General features: G+C 31.5%; 1 protein-coding gene and 1 long non-coding RNA gene across 2 annotated transcripts in view; one reads left to right on the forward strand and one right to left on the reverse strand.

The window, feature by feature from the left end:
- The window catches only part of LOC121130327 (neuroligin-4, X-linked), a 424,376-nt gene that overhangs the window by 20,160 nt on the left and 376,775 nt on the right, over positions 1–27,441 (reverse strand). The window contains 1 exon segment of the mRNA XM_040726084.2: positions 9,988–10,146. Coding sequence (XP_040582018.2) covers positions 9,988–10,146 — 159 coding nt within the window.
- LOC139907359 (uncharacterized) lies at positions 25,188–25,659 on the forward strand. Its single transcript, XR_011783910.1, has 3 exons — positions 25,188–25,326; positions 25,388–25,477; positions 25,537–25,659. It is a non-coding gene; the product is annotated as an uncharacterized lncRNA (long non-coding RNA).

Consider the following 27,441-nt stretch of genomic DNA (forward strand, 5'->3'; position numbering starts at 1 on the left):
TTTTTTTTTCCAACTTTTTATTTTTTAAGAAAGGATCATATGATTTTTTGTAAGCCATTATCTACACTTCTATAAGGAATAGATTATTGGTATGGGTGGGGTTATTTGGGCTTGGTTTTTTGAATTTTTATGAAAAAAAAAAATCAAAAAATTACAATTTTTTGGAAAATAAATTTGAAAAATTAAATTTTTCTGCAATAAAAATATAAAATTTTTAATTTTTCGGAGAAAAATCTCAAAATCTATAGTTATTTTCAAGGAAATAATAAAAAAAAAACCAGAGATGCTCCGAAAAAAATAACACTTTTTGGAAAAAAACAGCTAAAATTAAATATCAAATATGAAACTATTTCGAAAAAAATTACAAAAGTCCAAAGCTGCTAAGAAAAAACTTATTTTTGTTTTGGAATAAAAATTCTAATGTTAAATTTAAAACATAAAATATTCAATTTTTCGGAGAAAAATTTCAACAATCCATAGCTATTCATAGAGATAGCTATTCACATTTTGGGGAAAAAATTTGGAAAATGATATATTACATTTTTAGTAAAAATATGAAATTACTTAACTTGGTTTGGGAGGGGAGGGGGGTTAGGTCTACAATCCCTTTAGGCCTCCTCTTGCGGACGCCCCTGATTTATTTAGGCAAGGCCTTAAGCTATTTTATGATGCTCCTCATAAAATTTAAGGCCAGGAAAAAGGTGTATTTTTTTTTTTAAAACTAAAGGCAACCTTTTTGATATGTATTTTACATTGTATATTTAATTTTGGTCACACATAATAAAACACTTAAAAACGACGACTTAAACAGACCAAATTAAAAAACTTAGATAATATAATTTAAAGAGCAGAACTTTATTGATTAATTTAGCTACTAGTTCGAACCATATCCCGAAAAAAAAATTCAACCTGCTTTGATGTTGGCATGTCTCTTACATTGTCGGATTATTGAAATGCAGGCTTGCATATTGAGTACACATTTTGCTATAGTTTCTTTTTGAATGTCGGAACGGAAAAATTATTTGAAGGGCGTTCATGTAACAGTTATTTCTTTGCTTATTTCTATTGTTTTCCAATGACATCTTTTACTCCAGGATCAAAGCTAAACCCATGTATTAAAAAGACGACCAAGTTCGCTACAATCATTTTTTGTCCGCCAGGGGAGGGTAAGCCTACTATTAATTGCTCATTAATCAACTGCGCAACCCTCTTGTATTAATCACATTGAATGAATTCACAAGGTAAATTCTCCCGAGGGAAGGACAAATTGTAACCATCAAATGATTACATCTATGACAACTCAAAATGAACATCTTGCGAAGAAAAAAGCAAATTGATCAAGTAGTAAAAAAATATGATAAACTAAAAACGTTAGAACTGCTCCAAGCCTGGGTTAACCTTCTAAAATTACAACTTAACCTATATCCCCTTCAATTAACTAAACTTAATTGAAGGAATATGTACATTTGTGTTTTCAATCCATCGATGAACACATTTCTGAATACATTTGTACGTAAATCATTAATACAAATCACAAGCTATTCAATCAAGAGGTAGTTATTAAATATATATATATATTTTTTTTTACATCAGTCAATTTGATCAAATATAATTTATGCATTTCCAATTTTAAAGGCACTTATCAATCATTATTCTTTTACCTTTTATCATAAATAGGTATACATATTGATAAATCAAATAATCAATTCTTCTTTAAAGGATATACAAGGGTACCTAAGGGCATTTTTTAGTGATTGCTTCCGGAAGGTAGGATGCAATCGTTATTTCATTCTCTTAGTAATTCGAATAGATTCAAATGAATATGACCCAAGAGGAGCGGGGCCAACCTTAGAGAGTTTTAACCAGTTTTAAGATTGGAAAAAGGAGAAACGTACAGGCCTTCTTATTTCTTCATTCTTAAATAGATTGTTGTGGTGTCACAATCTCTCTCAGCATGATGGGGTCAATGTCTGGCAAGATATTCTTCGAGAGTTCTATGATTTTGAAAATTATTTTGTAGAAACAAAAAATTGGATATATGATTATTTTTGACTGTTTAAACAATCTTCATAATATTCACCTGACAAGTCTTAATCTCCAATATATCTCGGAGATATTAAAGCATAAACAATTAGTTACAAAACATAACAGGCCTGAGCTCTCTAAGTTACATACCAGTCGAGAAAATGAAACTTGAACGTGATTGACGAATTTCCATTTGTGCACACCAAGCAGTTGGACAAGACCCCCGTTTACACCGTCAGCAAGTCGGAAACGTTGGAGTGGGAGGAAGACTCCGTTAAGAATACCAAAAATGGACCTGAAGGAGTTCAAGAAAACAGCCCATAACAATCCCCTCAAGTCATTGCCAGATACCTTGGGATTTAACACCAGACTGTCCAGAGAACCATCAAAAAAGTGTGTGGAAATAATCTTGTGAGGGTGGATAGGCCACTTTAGAAACCAGCAATGAAATAAACCTATCCCTTCCGTTGCAATACTCTTTGAACTCTTTTTTGACACTTTTGCCTCCCCTCCAGCTCTGATACAAATCCCCTTGACTACAACTTTGGGTTCATGTCAAGGCCTGTAGTGCCCGTCAAATACCAAGATCCTCAAGACCACTCTCAGCCAGCATAGATGCGGCTTGACAGAAGTCTAGAACAAACACAGCGAATCCCAGATAATCTGCCGCCTCCTGGAAGCCATAATTGCCGCTAAAGACTGCTACATTAATGATTAAGAGTGCTCAGACACACATCTATTTATAGTATTAATTTTGTTGAAATTCTATTATAAATTATATCTTGTTGAAGTGTTCAGATTTTAATAAAACACCCAGTAGTTGGTCTACCAAAAGTTATAAGGGTCCCACTCCGGTCTAGGCTTTTAGACCGAAATCCAACACTACGTAAACGATGTTTAAAAAGCTCTTCTCAACAAGAGTCTTATTTTAAGTACACTTAAAATTCCCCCTCCCCCAAAAAAAAAAAAAAATGATTACCATAATTAAGGATCATTTTCTGGTTCATCAAGTTTCCCCTTCAAAATATATCTTTCAATGCAATAACATACATTCAAAAAACCTATTTTAGCATACTTTATATTGTATCATATAAATGGCTGTATTTGTACAATATTCCCATAACGATACTCATTGAATGCTTCTTGATACTTTAATAGAATTTTATGAAAGAAGAGGGAAGGAATGATGGAAAATAAGAAGGATTTGATGGGTCATTACCAAAAGTAATAAGAGAAACATATATATGAAGGATACAAAAATATTTTTTGATGCAGAATCAAGTATATAGTAGATGAAATATTAAATAATCATAACAAACTATTTATAAATGTGCATTTATCAATCACTTAAGATACTTTAACTAACTTATCAATGTAAAATAGATCGAACTATATACTAATATACCTACAAAACTACTCCCTTTTGATATAATTATTTAAAAATAAACGGTAGAATTAGGAGAAAATTTAATTTCAACGCAACCTTTTCAAAATGGAGAAAATGAGCGTGTGTGTATAATATCTCCTAGAAAGTGGGAGCTGTTTTTTATAGTTTGCAATCTGAACAGTGTTTTTTATTTTCCAAAGATGTTATCATTATTATTATAAAGTAATAACCACTGCTGGAGGGGCTGTAGTTAGTTCAAGAACCGGTACTGCTTGACCCACTAGACCGATAAGCGAACGACCAGTGGCAGGACATATTTTATGCAACTCTGTGGATTACACAAGAAAAAGTATTTTTCTTCATTTACTCCTCATTTAATACCCCTTCCCATTGCTCCACAGGATTTAATTCCAATTCTACAAAGCAACGTTCAAAAGACGAACATTGAACCAGTTAAAAACAGAGCAATCACCAATTGACAAAATAAATACAATTCAAGGATGATTAATTATTTTCTAAAACCAGTTATTTCCATATTTTAAGCTTTCAGTCTTATTATATTTATATAGCAGTTTGATGGTATGAGTAGTGTTGGATCGGTCCATTATCGGCCTGAGTCGATCACGTGATCCACTCACTCGGTCAGTCCAAAAAAATGAACCATTAATATAAGCCTAGTCACGTTACTTGATTCTGCATCGGTCTGTGGACTGAAGACGTAGACCGAATCTTGAAAAACTATGTAACCGGCCTGCAGAGACATAGGAATGCCTTTTTTGGAAATAGCAACGAAATGAATTGTCAGAATTCATATATATATTATTTCAAAAAAAGTGTGTGACGTCACATATTTTCTTTTCCCAATTTTTATCCATGATAATTAAAGTCAGTTACATCCACGGAAGTTATGAATTTCAATCAGGACTGGACCACGTTCATACAAGGTCCAACAGATTCGATCTAAACGATTGATTCATTCACAGTGCCTCTTGAATATCAGCAATTGATTGACTCCTTCTCTTCTTTAAACATTTTTTCTCTTACTAATTGAATTATTGGGGGGTTGTCATGATTTCTTTTTCTAATAGCGGTTCCAGCCAATTTTTGAATCTTCCTCATAACGAAATGACTCAAGTTTAATTCATCAACACTTAATCGTTGGAATACGTTGCAAATAACTAAATATTTTATCTTTTAAATTTGGAATAACATGAATGCCAAGCATAATTACAGCATCGATCATCATAAAATGTAAAGTTTCTATTCGGTGAGATAACATGTGGCTTTCGGTAATAGGGTTTTTGGCAAAGATTTTTTTTTGTTTCAATATCAGCTATTGTTATCATAAAATGCACAGCCAATTCATGATTTATACCAAAACTCGTATATTCTTGAGTTTTTTCAGGTTTTGAGTTTTGTTGCCAATGCAGTATATTCCCGTATTCATGATTGGCAGATCGATTTATTCATTTTAATGGTATTTTGTAGGGTGAAAATCAGTGATTTCCCTTGACATACCTGTCTTTAGAATAAAAAGCCTTTCTTTAGTTGCTAATTACGAATGACCAATTACATTGTTGGAGTAAAATTGGGTATAGAATGCACATATTGGGTACCTTTTAGATGGTTATATATTTTTACAGTGCTCCATAATATAAGTTATTATATTTCTTATCAATATATATTATGAATAAGTTGTAAGGGTCTTAAGAAGAATGTCATTTTTCATTTCGGAAAACATTAACGTGAGAGTATTACAAGGATCAAAATCGGATTATCAACCTTATTCAATTTCAGAATATATAATTATTTATTCTTGAATTGAATTAGAGTTAGAATCATCTCCTAAATCTATCATTAATATTTTGCAAGGCTAAATAAAATGATATTCAAATTTAAAAATTGGAATAAAATATTGATATACTTAATTCATAAACTAGTCTGTTTAAAAATACTTTAATGACCTAAATACATATAAATATAGTAATAAATTATGCTTTATGAGAATAAACACTTAAATAAGTTAAAAAATATTTGAAGCGTCATCTATGTTTTTAAAACAAATACATATTAGAATTCGGATGGTTTGGTCAAACATTTCTTCTTTTTTTTTACTGTTTCTTCAGATCATCATTCTATGTTTATTATCTCTATGAGAATAGAAGAATAAATGGAAAGACTGACGTCATTGGCAAGCTCTTTGAGGGAAAAGGCGGGAGATACAAGTGGGATTGCTATTTGTATACAATGAAAAGTCTAATTCTCGTTATTTAGTTACTGAATAATCCATATATCGGATGATATCAATACATTTGCATTGAACAACTAGGTAGCTGGATAGAGGCAAAAGAAAGGAAAAAAGAAGTATAACCTTTTACGTGTTCTGCATGAAAAAATCCCAAAGCATTTTCTCATTTTGTTATTGTCTCTTTTTTTTTTCTTTATTCCTTCGACTTAGGTCTAACAAATACGTTAATGGTAAGTTATGTTTTATGCCATTATGAAGTTGTTGTTGTTTTTTGCCTTACTTTTCGAATCTGAGTTTCTTTGCTTGAATGACTTTCAGTAAACGGAGGTACGTACTGATTTGGTATATTAATAGATAAAAAAAAAGGACCCTCGTCAAAAGAAAACTTATATAGACTACTGAGCGTTTTCACATTCTCTAGTCCACCATCTTGTTTTGAGCAAGAACAACCAACTTTTTTTATAAGAATAATAGCCCTTTCTTTTATGGTACATTTGAGGTTTTTTTAAAACTTTTAAAGCCATTACATCAATTTTCCTTAATTTTTGTTTGTAGGAAAATCTATCCGTTTTTTTAATGACTCTATAATTTGTATGCATGAACAACAAATATTATTTCAACATGGATTCTCTTTCCATATATAGTCCAATCTGTGATATCAAAGAAAATGTTGTGTATTGTAATACCCCAGTTTTGCTGTTATTGGCAATCTGAACTGTGTTTATTTTTAATTTTCAAATTCTATTATCATTACTATTTTATTCTTAAGGAGAGAATATTTAAGTATAAAGTGTCATCACGAGTGTGTCATGTAGACGCATTTATTGTACCGTTCTTCCAAAATACCAACTGCCATTTATCTCAGAAGTACTCCCATACTTATCACTATCATATCATTTCTCCACCATTTTTAAATATATATCTTTCTTAATATTCAATTCTACATTCTACTATTTTATTCGATACTGCTAAATTACTTAGTTATATTATATTCAAACCATAGCCATACATTTTTGTTTCTATAATTTAGCCAAGATGTCTTCCTAAAAATAATAAGATGGCCAATATATATACAACAAGGGATGAACAAAAAATTGTATTCCTTTCATTTTAGAGGCGGAGCATAACTACATGATTATAAATTATTAATAGGATTTGTCTTAGAGCGCGAGGAGAAGGCGGGAGCGGGACTTATGGTATTACTGGAAAAATACATTTTTAATATCAGATGCCTGTAGATGCATAAAGAGAAGAAAGAGCACACAGTCCTACTTTGTTGATTTATCAAAAAGAATAAATTACTAAACAACCATGACGTACAAAGTGAGATGAGGGAATCCACAGCAGACAACAAAATAAATAGAGTGTTTTTGTATTAGCGAGGTAACGCCATTGTGTGTACTCATGAATGATGGCGAGTTACAATTCTAAGTCTTGTTAGATTGTCAAAGTAGAATGGAAGATCGATAGCGGGACTCCATATGTCCATGCTTGATATGGAGGTGGACTTTTCAGGATTAATATGTTGATTTTCGGTATATTTTCCCACCATATCGAAAACGCTTACGATTTACAATCTAACCTATAATAAAAGGCACATGTTTACTCCTTGTCTTAGAGTTCCTATTTTCCAATTTAGATGACTTGTTTGGGGTGAGAGAAAGTTGTGTATTCAAATATTGGTGGATGGTCCAATATTTTCAAAGTATTGGACCATTGAAATTGATAATTTTGTATAGATATATTTGATTATTAGAATATTTTTAACTGAATATAGCCCACATTGGCTACACAAACAGTCTCTAATCTCTTTGAGAAGTCCTCACAGACAAACTTGATATAAGCCTTGGAAATAATTGTTCATTGACTCCTCTTTACGGCATCAATGTTTTAGGTGGTGAAGTCTACATCCTTTATTTTGAAAGGTAGTATTCGGAGGGTTGAGATCTGGGCTATCAGGAGATCTCATCAACTATTTTCTATAGTCTAAAAGCCATATTGCCCTCCAATAACTTCTAGGTCATTTTTGATGTGTAAGTTGGGCTACCTTTTTACTGCAGGCCCTTCCACGTTTTCTGAATATTGTCATCTGAGAAACATTGAAGTTATCTTCCTTTGAGGCTGGACATACTTCTTGGACAAACATTGGAGTTTCTACTTGAGGCTGAATGTTTATCCATATCTTCCAAGGCTTTATTTAAAAAAAAAAAAATTAATTTAGACGGTCAAGGTTGTTCGTAACCACCTCACAATCTATAAAAGAGGAGCTCCCACACGGATAAATATTTAAATCCGAATGATTTTCCCGCATTTTTCGAACATCTTTGTTCTGACGAATTTTGTCATTTTATAAAGCATCTACGTATATGTCTCATCTTCAACTACTTATTTTGAAGTTTTAAGAAAAAAATAACTACAACTTCACAAAAATCCTTTTTACGAGTGTATTTTTTTCTCTCGTTACGACCAGTACTTTAAATGCTCGTAATCCAAGACTTGGACTGTATTTTGTTTCTGTTCTAGAATTAAGTACGTTGTTTTATATTATTTTTTAGATTGTATATCTCATATAAATACTCATATTATACATATATGTATAATATGAGTATAAAAGATGCTTGTAGATATATTTCCGTCCAAATATCTTCTCATTAAAGATGTATTTTTTATGAAGTATAATAATGTTTATATTCCAGAAGGAAATGATGGATGTGAGAAAAGCCAGATATTATGATGAAGATAATAATGATATTTTCTCTATCTCAGTAAGAATAATGAAAACTATTTCAAGGAGCTAAAACCTCATTTTCATAGTATTCACAATTACATTAATTAATAATATGTATGTCTATGTATGTTGGAGTCGGCTTTCCAATCCAATTTTTTTTTTTGAGCCATCATTATGAAGTTATATTTTGAATTAGTTTGATGTTATTGAGAACTGCTAATAAAATTAATAATCAAGGAATAAAGAAAACTAAGAAAAGTTTAAAAAACAACAAAACAAAATTATCCCAATTTTTAATTTGACAAAAATGCTTTCAAAATGTCAAACACATAATTTAATTAAAATCCATAATTTAAGTATATTTAATATATTTCAACCTTCTTGTTTAATGCTCTATGTTTTTTAATCTTCCTGTAACTAGCGTGTGTAGCTATATCCCACAACGTCATATTAAAAAAGAAAACAATGTCATGAGCCAGAGAATACTTATGTCTCTAGATCGCTCACTAGGTGTGCTTTTCCTAAATACACTCGTTGATAGACCTAATCTAAAGTCATAACCTTAACTTTTTAATTTATATAATAGAGTTTCCTTTTATTTTTTTAATGTGTTGCGCACGCTCGGTTCTACATTTAAAACGCCTGAAAATATTATTTTTTAAATTATGATTTGATTCATTATTTTTATTTTAATTACTTTTCATTTCTTTTCTTTTTTAATATGAGTTTTTCTTAAAAATTAAGCCTCATCCGAAACACAAATAAATACACATATACACAAACTTTACTTCACTAAAATAAATCATGTTCATTTAACCTTTTATTAAATAAAAAACCCCCGATAAAACAACCTTATCAAGTTTCGATTTAGGACTTTTGAGTTGAGATAATACGACAACAAATAAATATGACTTGTATACACAAAAGCAAGCTAGAAAAATTCACTCAAAATATCATCTATTTTTATCGACAATTATTCATTTTTATCTTTTAAAAAAATAAATATTGTAGCCAATATATGTCTTTAAAAACAAATGGAGTTTCAAAACAATAGATCATATTATTGTGTTGTAAACAATATCACAAATTTGAATGATAAGTCTTCCATTGACTCAATTATGACTCAAATATAGGGTTGTACGTTTATATGAAGTAAAAATAAATTTGGAGTTTCTCCTTCTTACCTCTGGCAAAAAAATGGAATGGAGTTTACTTTTTTTGATCTAACTTGGTTCGAAGATTACATAGTCAAAATATGAGTATTAATTTTGAGAGGTCAAAGTAGCAAAACATTAAAAATACATAACGGACAATAGCTTTAAAAAAGGTACTACAGAGCTCAAATTAATTGAATTATATAGACTGAATAAAGATGCTTCATTTAGAAAATAAGGTCTTGATTAAAGGTCAAAGTAAAAACTGCATATTTCATTTATGAAAAATCAGCATAGGCCCAGGTTTGTACTCTATTGAGTTCCCATTCTAGTCTAGATTTGCGTTTTAGATGTTTTTATGTTGATGCACTACGCATGTATAGAAAAAGAGCAGGGTTGTCCCCCCTGCCTCATATATTTAATATTTATTGATAAGATAACTTACCAAATACACCGAGCCGGTAATTGAATGTAATAACAATGACTCGTCCATATGAGGCCAGTACGCGACCATCATATAGATTTCCTGATCCCCACGAATAGCTTTCTCCATGTATGAAAACCATGATTGGAAATAATTCTTTCGTCTCTACATCTCGATCCTCTATAAAATAAGAATATATATTGGAATTAATGAATGAAAAAGGCACGCAATTAAGTATACACTCTATCAACAAACATATATAAATGAAATTTGTCTAATAATTATAAATTTATTCTGTTATTTTTTTGGAAAAAAGAGGTAGAATATAAGAAAAAGGAAAAACTCATATTTTATCTTGTTGAAAATAGAGCAAAAAAACCCCCCCAAAAATAACTTTCCCCTCCGCCCCTCATAAATGACTTCCCTTAATTTAATCTTGAACATATTTATTTTACTACACATGGGTATTCTGTTGACTCTTAACGTTGACTTAAATATCAATGTTTTGAAAATCTGACCCTTAGTGAGGATATATTCCTGTGCCTAAAATGGTATCATTTGAGGGGGACATTCAGAGATAATGGCACATGTGCTCTTTTAAACTTTGAACAACAATCATAAATTTCTTAACATTTCCATACGTTTTTATCCTGCACGGGTGCATTGCCGAAAACTTCATTAATGCAAGCCACTTTTCCGAATGACTTTTTGCCAAAAAAACACTTTTCCGAAATACTATTTATCTGAATGGACACTTTGCCTAATGACCACATTGCCAAACGGACACTTTATCGGAAAAAAATGAATATATTGAATGATGATTCATGCTGCAATTCTATGATATTAAAGTGCCACTCTAATAGGTATACGAGAGTGGTCCGAAAATTTTTGACCTCAACGTGAAGATGGAAGTACCCGTAAATCAAAGCTAGTCACATTTATCTAGCCTCTGCTGACAGTTACTCCCGAAATTTGTAGCCATTTTTGTATTCCTGTTGTTATACAACAGTTGTTTGTGTGAGTGCTTTTGTAAAAATGGACAAAATCGAGTATTAAGCTGTCATTAAATATTTATTTTCGAATGTCTAACCTTTAAATAGATTCAAACAAAAGCAGACATATAAATACTTGTTCTGTCAAAATTTGACCCGTCTTATTCCAATAACCAAAAGTGTCTTGTGAACAATTATTTTGTAGGGATTCACTACAAATACTATTTGGAGGGATTAAAGAGATGGGAGCGTCGTTGGGAGAAATGTGTAGAGTTACCAGGAGACTATGTTAAAAAAAAATCAATCAGAAAAACTATCCTTCATCTCTGTTACGTCTCCTCTCGTCATTGTAAATAATTGTACTATGGGCTTCAAACCTCTTTTCTTTAAATAACATAATGATAAACATTTTATAAGATTAAACTTATTTATTTAAAATAATTTGTTAAATTCATATTTTATGTTTGCGTGTAGTTTCTTATCAGTTAATGTCATGCTCTTTGTATCTCTCAACCTTTCCTCATCCGAAAAGGACTCAAAATTAACGTGGGTAGTTGAAGGCCTATTATTAACTCTATTATGTTGGACTATTCTAATATCCTGAAAATGAAAGAACGGAAAGGATGCGTAATTGTGGGATACCCGGAGATGGAGGAAATGAATGTTGATACTGCAGGTGGTGTCGTATGTAGAATGAATACATTTCTTAAAATGCATTGATTAGGACAAAGGTGCTCCATAGTTATTTACAAGATAATACAGGTAAATTACACTACAACATGAATACATTTTAAACACATAGGAGTCAGGATCTTCTAGTGTTCTAAGCATAATATGCAAATTTAAATTTTATCAGAAATGTTCCTGTTTCATACGTTTTATCAATCAAATTCAAATGCAGTCGGTGGCCGGATGAACGGACGCTGTGTACCTGATCAGGCATGTGGCCCGTAGTTTGGTGCCCCCTGTTCTAACCTTCAAAACAATATTTATATAGGTTTATTTTTAAATGCTATAAAGAATAACATAATTTTTTTAACTTTCTTGTCTGTCTCAAAGTGTACAAAGTGGATGGGAGGTAAACGTTGATCATCAAAGTTCTCTAACTTTTTTGCTTTTGTTTTTGCTCCCAGGACAATTTTAATTCAAAAAATTTTTACGTCTTTTTAAATAAAAGGTCTATCAAAATGATACTTTGTCTCCAAATCTGTCATCATTAATATTTCAAAGCTTTAATTGTTAGTCATTACTGAACTAAGAGTTTAATTGAGGATTAACATCCTTATAATTTCTCTCTATATGGCACAGAGTTGGACTTGTGTTTAATTCTTTCCTCTCACAGCTCACTGCAGCTCATCTAATACAACATAATGAGAGTTAAGCTGATCTACTCTCTCTCAAACGTTCTTCAAGTTGTCGAAGCTACCATATTAATTTTCCTTTTCTTTTTTAAACACCCCTAGGTCATATTTTTTACAACTATAGTGATCATATAACAATATTATTTTCATATATTCAATCATTACATTATCCTCATCACCAGTACTTTCAATTCTATGTTGGAAAAGGGCTAAAATTTGTTTCTTAATGCCTGGAATAAGATTGACAGGATGTAGTCATGTATTAGCACTCTGTTAATTAGCTAACAGGTTCGTAATTTATCATTCTTAAACCATGTTTAAAAATTGTCTTTCATGTCTCTTAACATCCTAAAAGTGAACATACAAAGAATATATTTTTTTGTCATTAGCAAGTTGAACATGATTTGAGAGGTATTATTTGAATTAAGGTAGGTATATACATGAAATACTGCCGTGTCACAAACACACTACATTTTTTTTTCATAATATAGCCTCAATATTAGCACCAAAAGTATAATTTTCAACAGTCCGAGTTCAATTTCCGAGTAATTTATTAGAGATACATTGTCTTTTTTAAATTAAGGTTGCGATGGAAAATTCATTCCATTTTTTGATTATAAATATCCAAATTATATAAAAAGATTTTATTTATTGTCGTTACTTCTTTTCCGCGGGAAAATCAAAATATATGTATAGGGTTGGACAGTAAAACGTGAACTCGAGGGTTGCTTTAGAAATACTACAATATTTTTGTATTATCAAAAATAACAAACAAAAATAATAATAATAATTTACAAAAAAACTTGTAGACAGAGCCTTTGCAAACTTGGCTCCTCAATATGGGCACCTTCAGCATCAATCACAGCCTTGTCACGTTGCTGTAAGACATTGCAAAAGTTGATGACAAACTCCTCAGACAAGTTGTCCCATGCAGCCTCTATGGCCGGCTTTGGGTGTCGAGTTTTGCTGGTGTCCCACTCCAAAGTGCAATGCATACATAAAATTTCTCCTTTTTGTTCAAATGTTTCAAATTATTAAAAAAAAATCTTTTGGGAAATTAATTAGGACTAAACTGATAAACAGCAGTTTTTTCTAGTGTTTTCTTTTTTAAACCAATCCAATACATGCTTAATTAAAAAACACCTCCAACTTCTAAGGCCTTCATTTTAAGTATGGGGCATCATGAAAAAAGCTCAAAGTCTTGTTTATAAAAACACCATATGAACAAATATGAACTTTGCAGATATTATACTGTAAAATACCCAGAAAAAAACACATATAATCTATTCTTATGAGGTAAAATAGCCGGAAAAATACCTCCATTTTTCTCAATGCCTTCTTTTTGAATCCCAATCTGCTTTTATGTTAACGTACTACATATGTTGTGCAAAATTAAAATACATAAACCTCAAATAAATATTTTCATGACTAATAATAGTAATATATTTGTAATATATATATATATTACAAATTGAATAGACTCATTCACAACCAGACACTTCCAAATTCACATACAATAGAAATTGAATCAAAAAAATGTGTTATCATAATATATATATGATGATTATGTAGAGAGTAAGAAAAAAAAGAAATCTATATTGTAAATTAAATGAAGAATTATGTAATCCATACACTCTATATTATATATAATATGTAATAATAATATTTGCATTTGATTACTTTGCAATAAAGCATCGGAAACTTTCATTATACACAAATGTACATTGTGTAACAATGTACATTTGTTCAAGCAAAAAATATAATAAAATAAACGATTCTTATGGAGGAAAAAATAAAGGATTCATTTTGGTTCATACTTTTAATAATAGTGATAAACACTAGTTTCCTTTAAGCTTTATGTAGATAAAATATATGGATATATTACAGGGTGGTCCAGATAAATTGGGAAAATATTGAAAGGCTTATAACGAACCAAGTAAATGGGGGAAGAATCTTGTTTTTTTTTTGTTATTGTTATGGAAAGCTACGTTTAACGACATTCAATTATTCGATAACTTTGGCTACGCGGCCCGGAAGCGTTTGCAGGCTCGAACAACTTTGTGCGGATCCAACTTTGCCTTTGTAAGGGTATTGGACTTCTTCAAAGCCTCCACAGACGAATGATACTTGGCACATGCTCGACCTTCTCCAGTGATAGAAATTGCATGGGTTCAGGTCTGGGACATTCGGAGTACAAAATACAGGCTCTAAAAGTCATGACATTTTGTGGCCGAGAACTCCTGCACTTTTTCGGGATTGTGGCCCCTGTGCAATATCTTGTTGGAAGCTGTAATTTCTTCCTAGCGCCCCTCTATCCACCCAAGGAATGTAAATTAAAAAAAAACCCCAGTAAAATGCCAAAGTTGGATCTGCATGAGGCTGCCCGAACCTGCTAAAAGGTTTGACGCCGTTGGGCAAGGATAAAGGGAAGTGGAGCTCATTATGGATCTATATCATCCAGTTTGTTCGTTAAATGCCTTTCAATATTTTCCCGATTTATCTGGAGCACTTTGTATACATATGTATATAATAGTTTGAAAAATTGCCAAAAATAGATATAAGGCCCGTCAACAAATAAGGAAGCCGGAATGATTTTTGTCAAAATTGAGACTGAATTACATATGTAATTCTTATACGAATAGTTATTGGGAATTTCTATCAAAGGGGTTATTTTTATCACCCTTTTGGAATCACTACAAATTCACTTATATCATCACAGTAACAATTTAAAAAAAAAGGGATTTTGATAGATTTTATGCTTAAAATGGGCTATGTCAATATATATTTCTATTAAAACAAGTCAAAGTTTGAAACTATATCTAAAATGATTGGGTAAATCTTTATGATTACAAGAAAGCTTTTTACACTCCTGGAAAGTTCACCTACAATCTACTAGAAACTTGTAAGCAAAGGCTCAAGTACACCTGCTACTAATTGTGTAGAATAACTGAGAAATTACTACAATGACCTAACATATGTTCATTAGGCAAATGCTCAATCATTTGTCATATTCTTATCAAAACAAATATTCATTAGATTGGAATAGTCGAATATGTACTTATACCTAAAAATGAGGCCTGTGAGTGCCTTGATAATTGAATTAAATAATTTCATAAAAAATGGGATTTATGAATATCATATTTGCAACAATTCCAAAGAGTTAATCATAACAATTTGGTGGTAAAAATGGACGATTATTCATCGAATAGTATATGTTTAATTCACACTCAATTTTGAGAAAAAATCATTCTAGCTTTCTTCTATGTTGACTACTCTATCCAAACAAGAATAGAATCACCATTTTTTTAAGTAGAATAAGTGTAATTTTTTCCCTTTTCATAACTACTAAGGAGGTGCTGACTTCTAATGTAATGATTGTGACTAATATTTAACGATCTTGTTTTATTTGCCTATTTAAACAATAAAAAAAAGTATCAAATTCCTTTAAAAATATGATAACAAATATGGTCTTTTGTTTTCATTTTATAGCCTATTAATGTATTTGTATAAACATAAATATCTAAATGGATCGCCATAATATGAGCCTTAAAATTTAGTGATGTATCTTAATTTATTTTATAAACAGACATATGGAGCACATATATGTGACATTGTGACGTGTTAATTTAAAAGCTGGCTGGAATTGTTTTTGTGAATATTGATCAGTCATCTCTTGTAATCGTTTAAGTTTTCCTTTTTCGAAAATTACGATATTACCAGTTTTTTTATTCTTTTGTAGAAGTCTAGCTTTTACGACGTAATATGAAATTTAAATTCATAATAATGTATGTATTGATTACGATGAATATAAGTTGTTGATAATTAATTAATTAGAGAGAGATTACTTTTATAGATATAACTATCTATAAAATGATAAAATTGAAACGCAGATTAACTTTAAGGGAATCCATGAAGGATTTTAATATGATTGGAGTTTTGTTTTTTAGATTTTTTTATTGAAGGAGATTGTATAACATCAAATATATTGAGTTTTTGATACACGACTAACTCCGTTAATTGAATGATTGTTCTTAAATTAAATTAAATTGTAGTACTGCCATTTGCTAATAGACAGGGTCTACGAAAGTTCTGTTTAATGTTTATTAAAGTTCTAATGATTTACTAATTACATAGTTTTAATATAATTATAGACATACGTGGACACAAGTTTCAAAAACATGTGACCTGACTTTCATTCAAGGCTGGTTATCCTTAGGATAAGGATTCGAAGCAAGCTTCTAGGGTTATGAAACGAGGGAGAGAGGGCCCAACTAATGAAACCCCTCCTTCAAAGAGGAATAATACAACAACAAAGAATATAAAAAATAAAACCAGGCCCAAAAAGAAGTTTCTTTACGTCGATATTTAAAAAAAAAACGACGTACACCTCTATTGGTCTCCTTAAAATTGATCAAGGCTACGCGTAATCACCTGCCAAATGACTAAAAATACTCATGAAACTCATTTTCTGCAATGTAGACTCAGTATGTCTTCTGGAACATCCATGCAAGTCGACGATTTTAGCATGGACTTCTCGGACAGCAACAAGGTCATGGAATCCCTCAAACTCCTTCGTCTCATATTAAAATCTCGGGACCTGATGAACTGAAATCAGATGTACTGCAACAACTTGGGGACAGCATCGTTGCCTATATCTTTGAACTTGATAAATTCATCATCATCAATGGTTATACACCAAGATGCTGGAGATAAATACAAGTAAGTTTTCTTTTCCAAAATTAGGTTAAAAAGATTACAGCCTGACCAAATCTTTCAGACTTATAACTCTTTCCAACTTTATGCTTAAAGGTCTTGAGCGGGTTTTATACTGGAAAGTTGAAGAAATTACTCCAATACTCTGCTCACAACATGCCTATACAAGAGGCTTATCAACTAAGACGACCCTTTCACAAGTCACCAATACCATAGAAAAATCCATCAATCAACAACAATGCACCCTTGTTGTCAGTTTTGATTGTAGAGATGGATTTGATTATACACAATTTCATTCAGCTGATGCAGTAATGGAAAAAACTCGGTGTATGAGATCTTGGTTCAAAAAATTATTAAGTACCCGTACGGCCACAACCAAGAGGTTTGTGTAAATCCAACCAGTGGGAGCCCACAAGGGGGTGTTTTATCGCTGGTCGTTTGGAATATTACTATGGATAGTTTACTTACTCAATTTTAAAAAGGAGCAATCAAACTCTTTGGCTACACTGACCACATCCTCCTCTTAATTAGTGAAAAACATCCACACACACCCTTGTCAATGCAATGCAAAAGGCAATCAATTCAGTTATTGAATGGGGAAAAGAAAATGGGGTTACCTTTAACCAAAATTAAGCACTATAGTCTTTTGCAAATAATATAAACTTGGATCAAAATACTTTCCACAATTAGAAATGAATGGTAATGCGATGGAATATGCCATACATTTTATGAGTTGCATGTTGTTTTTGACAATAATTAATGTGTAATGACGATGCCTCACATTGGTATTAAAAACTAATCTCTAGAGAAATTTTCATTCCCATCTTTCATTATGATAAATGTCGCTCTATACTTATATATCAGACAATTAAAAAATAATGCATTTTTCAAACTATGATGAAGCTGTTTTATATATATATATATATATTTTATTTTAACAATACATTTGAGAGTCATAAGTAAGGCCATTATATAAAAGGCCATTTCACCTCAGTATACAACATATTATAAAAAGTTAAAAAAAAAAAAAGTAGGAACCATAAAATAACATAACAAAAATTTCATTGTATCTTTTACAAAGATACATGTACATATGTGTGACTTGTTTACACAAAAACAAGCTAGGTTGATTTTCCCCTCGAAAATAAGTATGGATTCATTGGTACTCTTCAAAATAATAACACAAGCAAAGACAATTTTCTTTTTCAAAAATATTTAAAATTCCATGTTCAATTTTATGATTAATTAATGTGCCTATCACGAATCTTGAATGAGTTTTTTCGTATCAAATCTGGGGGTTGAGAACTGTCCATTTTAAATTTTGAGTGCTTGTACCCTTTGGAGGAAATTGCGTGTTTCTTTGGCATAAAATAATTACAACTCCAAAGTGTTATATATCGGCAAACACAAACCTTAAGCAATTGTAGAATTTTAACCTTTAAACTATAATTTCTCAGGATTGGCAAATCAAAATAAAATCGGTAGAGCACCAAATTTCCTCCTAACATCAAATGCAGTTAGTTATCTCAATTTGTTCCAAAGTTATGATCGATTATGTGTGTTTTTTACGTACTACCAGAATTAAATATGAAATTGAATATATATTAATTGTGTTGACTTGGATAATTCATTATCTTAAAATTTCTATTAATTAATTATTACGTTGAAACCCCAAGTAGGACTTAAAGATCCCCCAAAAATCTCCCATCACTTCTATTGGAGTCAAAACTAAAGAAACTTGAAGGAAAGAGATGACAACCTATCCATGTGAATTGTGATCTGTGTAAATTTTTTAATGCACTAGGATAAACCTTTATCTCAGTCTATTGATTGTATTTTTTTAGAAATAAAAATTACAATTTTATGTTCCTGGAGCTTTACTAAAGTCCCACCTCTAGTCATTATTATTCTTTTTTTGCTAAAGGTTCCGTGAATGGGGAAGCATAATTTATATACGGTTATTTTATTGTTATAATTTCAACTGTCATCGCCCTTTTCGTTAGATTCTTTAGTCAAGACTACAGTCAATGTGGTAATTCTTAAAAAAAATAAAAATATCATTAGATTAATTTCTGTTAGCCATGGGCTAACAAGCATGTGCTCATAAATCGAATTAAAATCAAAAAAACAATATATTTGGGAAAATATATAATACATCCGTATTGTATCGGTATGATAGACAATTCTTAGAAATTTCCATATTTGCTCTGATATCTTTTATGATGCAATCAGATAAAATTAGGGAGTGGAAAATTAATTCTTACTCAATTTTGGATTCTAATGATTCACACTTAGATGAGTGCATCCATGTATCTATGATTAACTATCTAGTTTCAAAAAGGAGAGCAAGTTTGCCTCCCAGGTCATTTACTTTAAGTTAAAAATCCAAGAGAAGATTGATTCCTTACCATGATTTGTCAAGTTTGCTTTCTATTAAAAATAGCTCTTTTTTTTAACGGTCATCTTTCTAACATGACTAAACACCAAAATCAAATTGAGGATTCCGTACTCTATAGCTCAAATATTTATTATTCAAATAAATTAGTTTTACATGAGTCAGGCTTTTCAATCAAGTAAATAAAGCATTAACCAACCATTTGTGACAAAACAGAATAAACATCACATCCAAGTTCAGCGGTGCTACCGGTCCCGATCACGCTTCTTTCATTTTCACGGTTTCTGCCTCGGTCTCAGTTCTTTTTAATACAAACTCGGTTTTGTTAACATGCACTTAAAACAATGAGCATCTCTAGAAAATTCGAGTCAAGGAGAGGATATTAGATACAAACAGGGCTGCAGGTACCTTATACGCAGAGTCTGTAGTGCCCAAGTTCCTGGAGGGGCCTCGAAAAATAAGGTTGCTCCAGACAATGGTTTTCAAAGCGGGGACCGTAAGGGGGAAGCTATAAGTGTGGCGGGGGTATGCAGGAAGAGGGAGAATTGAGGATTGCTTTCAGTCTAGACATACATAGTACATATGTTTTGTATACAGGGGACCTCAGCTAAAAATGTATTGGTATTATATTCTATATAGGAACAAAAGCATAAGAACCACGACGGATAAGCAATATATTGCAGTCTCGGTTCCACTTTGTCGGTTCCATTTCTAGTGGTTCAAGAAGCGGAACTGGTAGACCGATAAGGGGGCAACCTTGTCAGGTAGTAGAGTTTCAATGATATCAGATCCGAAAATATTTAAATATCAGCGCAATATCTAGTTTCGACAAAAATTTGAAGTGGTTGAGGCTGTATATGAAAGCAAGATATATACTGGACACCATTAAATGAAGATACTATCCATTGGAAAAATCATTTTGATACAAATAAAGTTTAATAATTTAAATTGAGGCTTTAAATCAGTTCTTAACTATACTTGATTCTTCAACATATTAATGAAATTTGAATATAAAGGCCATAATTAATCTGCATTATATCTCTATGAAAAATATATATATTGGGATAAAAACTTGTAATTGCTTTTATGTTGAGGCATCGTACGTCTAAGCAACCCATCTAATAAAAAAAATTCGAATATGAACTATTACGTTAGATGACTATATACTTCAAAGTATATTGCTTATTAAGTTTAAATGTAATTTTAATTAGAGGAAAACCAATTAAAATATAATTTTTTATGTTATCACAATAGTTTTTTTTTTTTTGCAACTATTGTTATTTTTGCTAAGATTTTTATTTGCGGATAGGTAATTAAGAAATTATTTTTGTAATATTGTTATATCCTCAATATTTTGGCAAACAATCAAAACAGACCCCCCTTCTTATTTCCTTGTTAAAACAAAAGTTCTTCTAACCATAGCAGAATTTTTGAACCTATTACAGAACTAAGGGATCCTTCGAACAAAATATGAAATGAAAAGAGGCTCCCTCCCAGCGGCCTATGGATTTTTAAATTAAACCAGATGTTTTTTGCTAGAGGGAAGAAGAGCTCAGAAATTTTATTAGTTAACCTAATCAAAAAAACATAATCTATAATCCGATAACTCGGCAAATATATATGTATATATTATAATTTTTTTTGTTCTATAGTGCTCTTGATTTTTGAATTCATTTTTCAAAATATTTAATATTTAAAAGTTTTTTTCCAAGAATATTAATTTTTTTCGGATGATTATGTATTTTTGAAAAAAAATTCCAAAAAAAATTTGATATTTAAGATTTAACTTACGAATTTTTTTCCAAAAATTTAATTTTTCAAATTTTTTATTACTAGCTAAAGGTTTTTGAAATTTTTTTTCTAAAAATTTGATATTTAAAATTTAATTTTGGAATTTTTTACTCAAAAAATTTCATTTTTGTAATTTTTTTGTCAATAGCTATGGATTTTAGAATTTTTAGAATTTTTTCAAAGAAATTCCAGAACCATCTACCTTCGCCCACTAATTAAATATAATAGTTCTGAAGCCCCGAAATTGGTTATAGAAATATAAGAAGGTCTATATACCCCAAGTATTTTTCGTATGTAAACAAAAGAAACCGAAAATATATATGTTAACCCTGACAATTTGAGTAATGTTTTGGATGAGAGGTGCAGCTTTTCTCTCATGAAGTTTTATTAGATCAGCGGGAGTGCTTATGAGATGAAGAAAAATACACATAGGCCACACTTTGTATCAAGCAAGGACATACATACGTCCAATAACTCCATTTTTGATCTTCAATTCTACTCTGATTGCAACGAGGATTACAATTTATAACTCCTCCGGCTTATTTTCCGTCATTCAAGAGCAAAAACACTTGTGGTTAATTTTTATATTTAGATTTTATCTTCCCAAGAATGAAATAATAATAATAACAACTATAGAAAATGCAAAAAAAAAATGCACTCTTTAGATTGCCAACAACAAAAAAAAATCGCGCGCTAAAAAATGCTTAGAATTTACAAACCTAGTCATAAGTGTAAATCCTTGTCGGACTCATAGTAGAATTTCTTCTAATGTCCTTTACTAGATACAGATTTAAAAAAAAATAGAATCAGCTTAGCTTGTAGCTAATTGAATTGAACGTCATGACTGTTAATCTACTCTCCTCTCAAAACATTGTTTAAACTCTCAGGGTTACCATGTTATTTAATCAGGGTTTTTAACGTATCGACAGTATTGAAATCGAAAGGGGATCTATATTACAAATGCGAGGCTATTAAAAAACATAACGGTGCTTTAAGGCCAAAGGATTGCAATTTTCCTAGTTTGATAGTTATATGTAATTCAAGTCCAAATTCAGACTTGGAACCCTAGGCTACTCTCTGCTCTAATCAACATATGTATAAGTACATAAAGTGAGTGATTATTTTAAAGTAGTAACAAAACTGTAAAAGATACCATTTGTATCCATCATTTGGTACATAATTTTCTCAAGAATAATATTGAATTTTGTTCATTGGAGATGTGACCCTCACACAGCCCAGAGCTGAGCCCCTTGGCCTTTGGCTTCCTGCTGCATATTGTGTATAACGTCTCTAAGATCTGTCACTCCAAAATTGATGCCTTGAGGGCCTCCATTGATGAGCGCTGGAGCGCAATGGACGTAAAATTCATAGTTTTGTGAGGAGGCTAACGGTCGTTATTGAGGTTAAGGGAGATTATATTGAGTAAATGTGTTATTTCAATGTATGAATATATATATAAAGTTTCATTAAATTCGGTTGTCACAGATACACATCTGGTCAAAGTTATGCATTCATTTGTAAACATTGAAAATGAACACTCGCTAGTTTATTTCACAAATAGGTATCACTCTAATCTACAATCTACATAAACTACTATGTAAACTTTGTTTATCCTCGGCTTATTTTCCCAAACTCTTTTATTCTCATTACAAAAAAATATATGTATTTTTATTATTACTTACTTTATTCTCCAAATGCATGGATTGAAAACTTTATTCGTAATTATTTAGCTATAAAGCAATATACATAACGAATGTTGCATTAAAGTTAGGACAATCCTGTCAAATCTTATATCTGGATGTTGTGTGAACCAAATTCATAGCTTGCAATTTCGTCAAAAACTCCTGAGTTTTTTGTTTTGTTTTCCTGAATCGCACGTCACTCTTACTATAAAAAGGAGCTGAGAAAGAAAGGTTCGGACCGAGATCTCTGCACTTATTCGAAAGGGAATAACTTCTAGAGATATTTTGGACCAGCTGAAGGTATCTACTTTGTTGAGTAGCGGTTTGTCAGCAGAAAGAATGCCCACAAACACCACAGGCAACAGGCTGGACTTTGTTCTACATTCTACTTTACATTATGGCTGCATGAGGAGTCAAGGATCTTCCCCAAACACCACTCCAAATCCCCGCTGTCTTATCTGATTTTTCTAAACAAGCATTGTCGGTTGTTTTGGTCCAGAACGCCACATTAGACCGTTCTCCACCATAATTAAATCGTTTTCAAATCGTGGAGTGATTTTTTTTTTGGACTTAATTTAAACAACTTTTTTTTCCTTGATCTATTGACCTTTTTTCTCCCTTATTCAGATGTATAAGTTGTACACACATAATTTTAGACCGTAGAAAAAAATTATTTCGTTCTCAAATCGTAAGACATATTTTTTTCAGACTCAATCTCTGGACCGATTCTCTTATGAGCTGCACAACTATGATTGATGCAAAAGATTTAACTTCGTATGATGTTATTGTTCCCATTTTTACAGTTTTATAATACAAATGGTGTCATGTACGATTCATCTTTAGAGTTGCTCTAGACTTAATTTTAAATAAAACCGATTTTTTAAAGACCGGTTTAGATCGAATTTTTCTTTGAGACCAGTCTTGACCAAACGTCTCTAAAAGACCGACTTAATTTGTTCTACTAAATATAATTATGTATTTAGATCGGTCTATATAAGATTTTCAGACCGAAATCAAACACCAGTAGTTATCCCACGGCGTACATAAAAGTTTAAACTCTATGTCTTTGTCCGCTGCCGATTTTTTTTCTCTTTTTGTACGGCCTCAATTTGTGTGTTATATACATATATTTCAATTTAAAGAAATTGTTGGGAACAAGGTTAAATAGCACATTGATGAAAATCTATTGTCGTCATCTTTCAAAAGGAAATATTGCAAAAAATATATTTTACTTCTGGGCAAAGATGGAAACAAAAGGATGGAAATTGCTACATTGATCCACTCAGGCAATGACACCTAGGACATCATTAAGTATTTTGGGGTCAACTGCTTCACCATTTACCACGTTTTAAGATTATGAAATATTGGTACGCCCTCAAAGTTCGACTTTAAGAATTTAAAGCGGTAAGCCCATCAATTTAACCCTCAGAGCTACAAAAACACTCTTTTCAGATCCACTCAGCTATGTCCATAGCCAAAGGAGAAGGTCTACCCACCCAGCCATATAATATACGTGGATATGAGATATTTGAGGATATGGAGTTTATATATACTTTATTCTACACGCGGAGAATATAGAATGACTATCATATTAATATATTATTATTAAGGGTGATAATTTTGGTAAGAATACAAAAGCGTGCGAGGAGAAAAGAAGAATTACTTATGGCATCATTGATTAAATAATATAATATGAGATGGTGATAGTCGATAGAGAACTGAATAAAATGCCTAAAATAACGTCGCCTTCTGTCTGGATTTCTGAAAATGGAGGCCTAGGAATTTGGAAAATACTTACCGGATGAGAAACAGATGGTTTGTCGGATTTGTCGATATAAATGTGCCTTTAGTCCCCTGTCTAGAATTACACGCCACTCATTATCCTCATCTCATAACTAGAGTATGGATATTCATCTATAAAATCAATTTAACGATGAATACATCAAGTCAGACTTTAACTCTGATTTCACAAGGATGCTTATTGTATGTAATATAACCTTATCCATTGCTAATCATCTACGTTCAAAAAATTTATGGAGAAATACAAGGGTAAACATATCCCTTCCCGAGGAACCATCATTAAATTAATGGAGGATGTTGGTACTGATGTCATATATAGAAATACATATAAAAATGTTTTGAGTCATCCACACCAAATGATGATCATGTTATCAGTAAAAAGTATTTACGAATATCGAAATGGAACTCTGAATTTTGTACTATCTCACAGTAAGTATTCAATTTTTTTTTTTTTAAATCTAACCATAAAATATGATTTTATTTTAGCTAAACATATCAAGAATTATGATACACAACTCAGTAAAGGGCAAAAACAACTGCTTAAATGGTCACAACAACGGGGGTAGTAGCTTTGGATGGTTCGCAACTAGTTTGTCTGAGACTACTTACTTCGCTTAAAGACTTTGGTATGATCATTAGGTTTTCCAATATTACATAGTCTATAAATATTACTTTTTGTCACTTAAGGATTAGCTATGGTTCATAAGCTCCAAGAAATGATGTTCAAAAAACTCATAAAAGGCAAAAACAACGGCTTAAATGGTCACAACAACGGAGGTAGTTACATTGGGTGTAGCATTATAATTAGTAATTGTGTGTATCCTTCATTATAATAGTATGTTGTTATACAAGCATAAATCACCAGGGGTCTTTTTTTGATGCTCTTAATAAGGAGTAATATCGCCGGATATTACTACATAATTTTATATCTAAGATAAGTAATTAAGGTTTAAAATTTTACTGCATGGATTAACTTTTCTTTTCTTAGATAAACATGAAATAAATGAAAGTGGGATTCTAGAAGCTGTTCGTACTAAGATTGGAAGAAGATATGGATTTAAATCTAACATTATTTTATGATTTTGACATTTACTTTATTATTAATAATTAAGATCTTATCGGTAGAGATTTTTCTATCCTGTGCACAATTGTATATGCAACTTGCACATGAGGAAAAAAAAGGGTGATGATATTTTTATTAAACCCCACGCCTGGCTTGTGTTTTGCAACCTAAAGTTATGACATATTGAACTGAATTCCGATGTTAGAACAAGAAAATATTATTTGGATCAATCTATTATTTCAATATTCTGTGTTTATAATTTATTGTTATTATTAGTTATATGATTCTAATTGTTTAATTTTGTATATTTAACTTAAATGTATGATGGTTTTATTTTTTAGTATGTAGATTATATTTAATTTAAGCCTTCTATTTTAAACTTGGAACTTCAAATATATTTCGAAATACTCTTACTTTGTCGTTTTATTAGTTATTATTCTGAGAATATGGTTCATAATGAATTACAATTTCATAGAATGTGACGTTTTCAAATCCACTGTAACGGATAAAAACCGTCTAAGTCAATTATACGTAGTATATTTTTATTAAACATTTTGCTAATAAATTCTTTCGTTATACCCTCAAAAATCATATAATAAAATAATATATATAAATAATCATAATACAGCAGGCAGATGATAATCTCATCAGTATTTAAACAATAATACCATATGTCTTTCTCCCCCCCTTCTACTCGCACGCGTTATTCTCTACAATATTATCAACTATAATTATTATACACAAAATACACACGGAACATTTATACATAGGTCACATAACCTATATCTATGAATATATATAACACACCCAAAGGCGGAGAAAGCTGAGGAATTAAAAGATGTTTAAGGAGAATATATTATTGACTCCATAGAATCAACAATTTCGAATGGAGCGTTGTAGGAGTCTACTTAATTAACTCAAACATCCACCTCCAGAGCCCGGAGTTCAAACTTCTGCACTTCAACATTTGGTGGATAGTGTAATGTATTTGTATTGAGTCTGTAACCTGCCAAGTCCGTCATAGCGACATTGCATATCTCAACTCATCCCTGGAAGAAGATGCTCCACAACTGTGTATACGGGCCTTTGGCCACGCTTGGGAAACTATCATTGCTGCCAATGTAGCCAATCTCCCAAAAAAATAGTTCTCTTCAGTCCAAACTATCTATGGCCGCACTCTCATGGAAAACACGTGCAAGAAAAGGCATTCAATTGAGTGATACGTTGACCCAAATTTTTCAGAAAGAAACGGAGCCCTCCTTGGAGTCCAGTACTTGAGCAACAAAGTAACAATTACTTGAGCTCTAGTACTCAGAGAGCCATTCGTTGGGAAGATTAGGAGATAATTTGAGGCTTCTAAGGATTATTTTGAATCTCGGCTCTAGGCTACATCCAAAAAACAAGAACAAAAATGAAGTACCAAATGCCTCCAAGCCAATTCTTAGGGCCTCATCTTGCAGGACTTTTGGTCTCCAAACGCAGGGATCAATCCGATGGATCTTTTTAATATGACCACGCTTGAACAACAAGCCAATCGAACCCAAGCAATGCCAAAGACGAACTTATCAGTCGGATATAGTAGCAAAGACCTGCTCGCGCCGACAACCTTGTATAGAGACGGTAGGTGAAGCTGGAGGTGATTAATTAAATAATTCAAATACCCTCAAGCCTTCAAAAT

The sequence above is a fragment of the Lepeophtheirus salmonis genome, chromosome Z, assembly GCF_016086655.4.
Source record: "Lepeophtheirus salmonis chromosome Z, UVic_Lsal_1.4, whole genome shotgun sequence".
Lineage (NCBI taxonomy): Eukaryota > Metazoa > Arthropoda > Copepoda > Siphonostomatoida > Caligidae > Lepeophtheirus > Lepeophtheirus salmonis.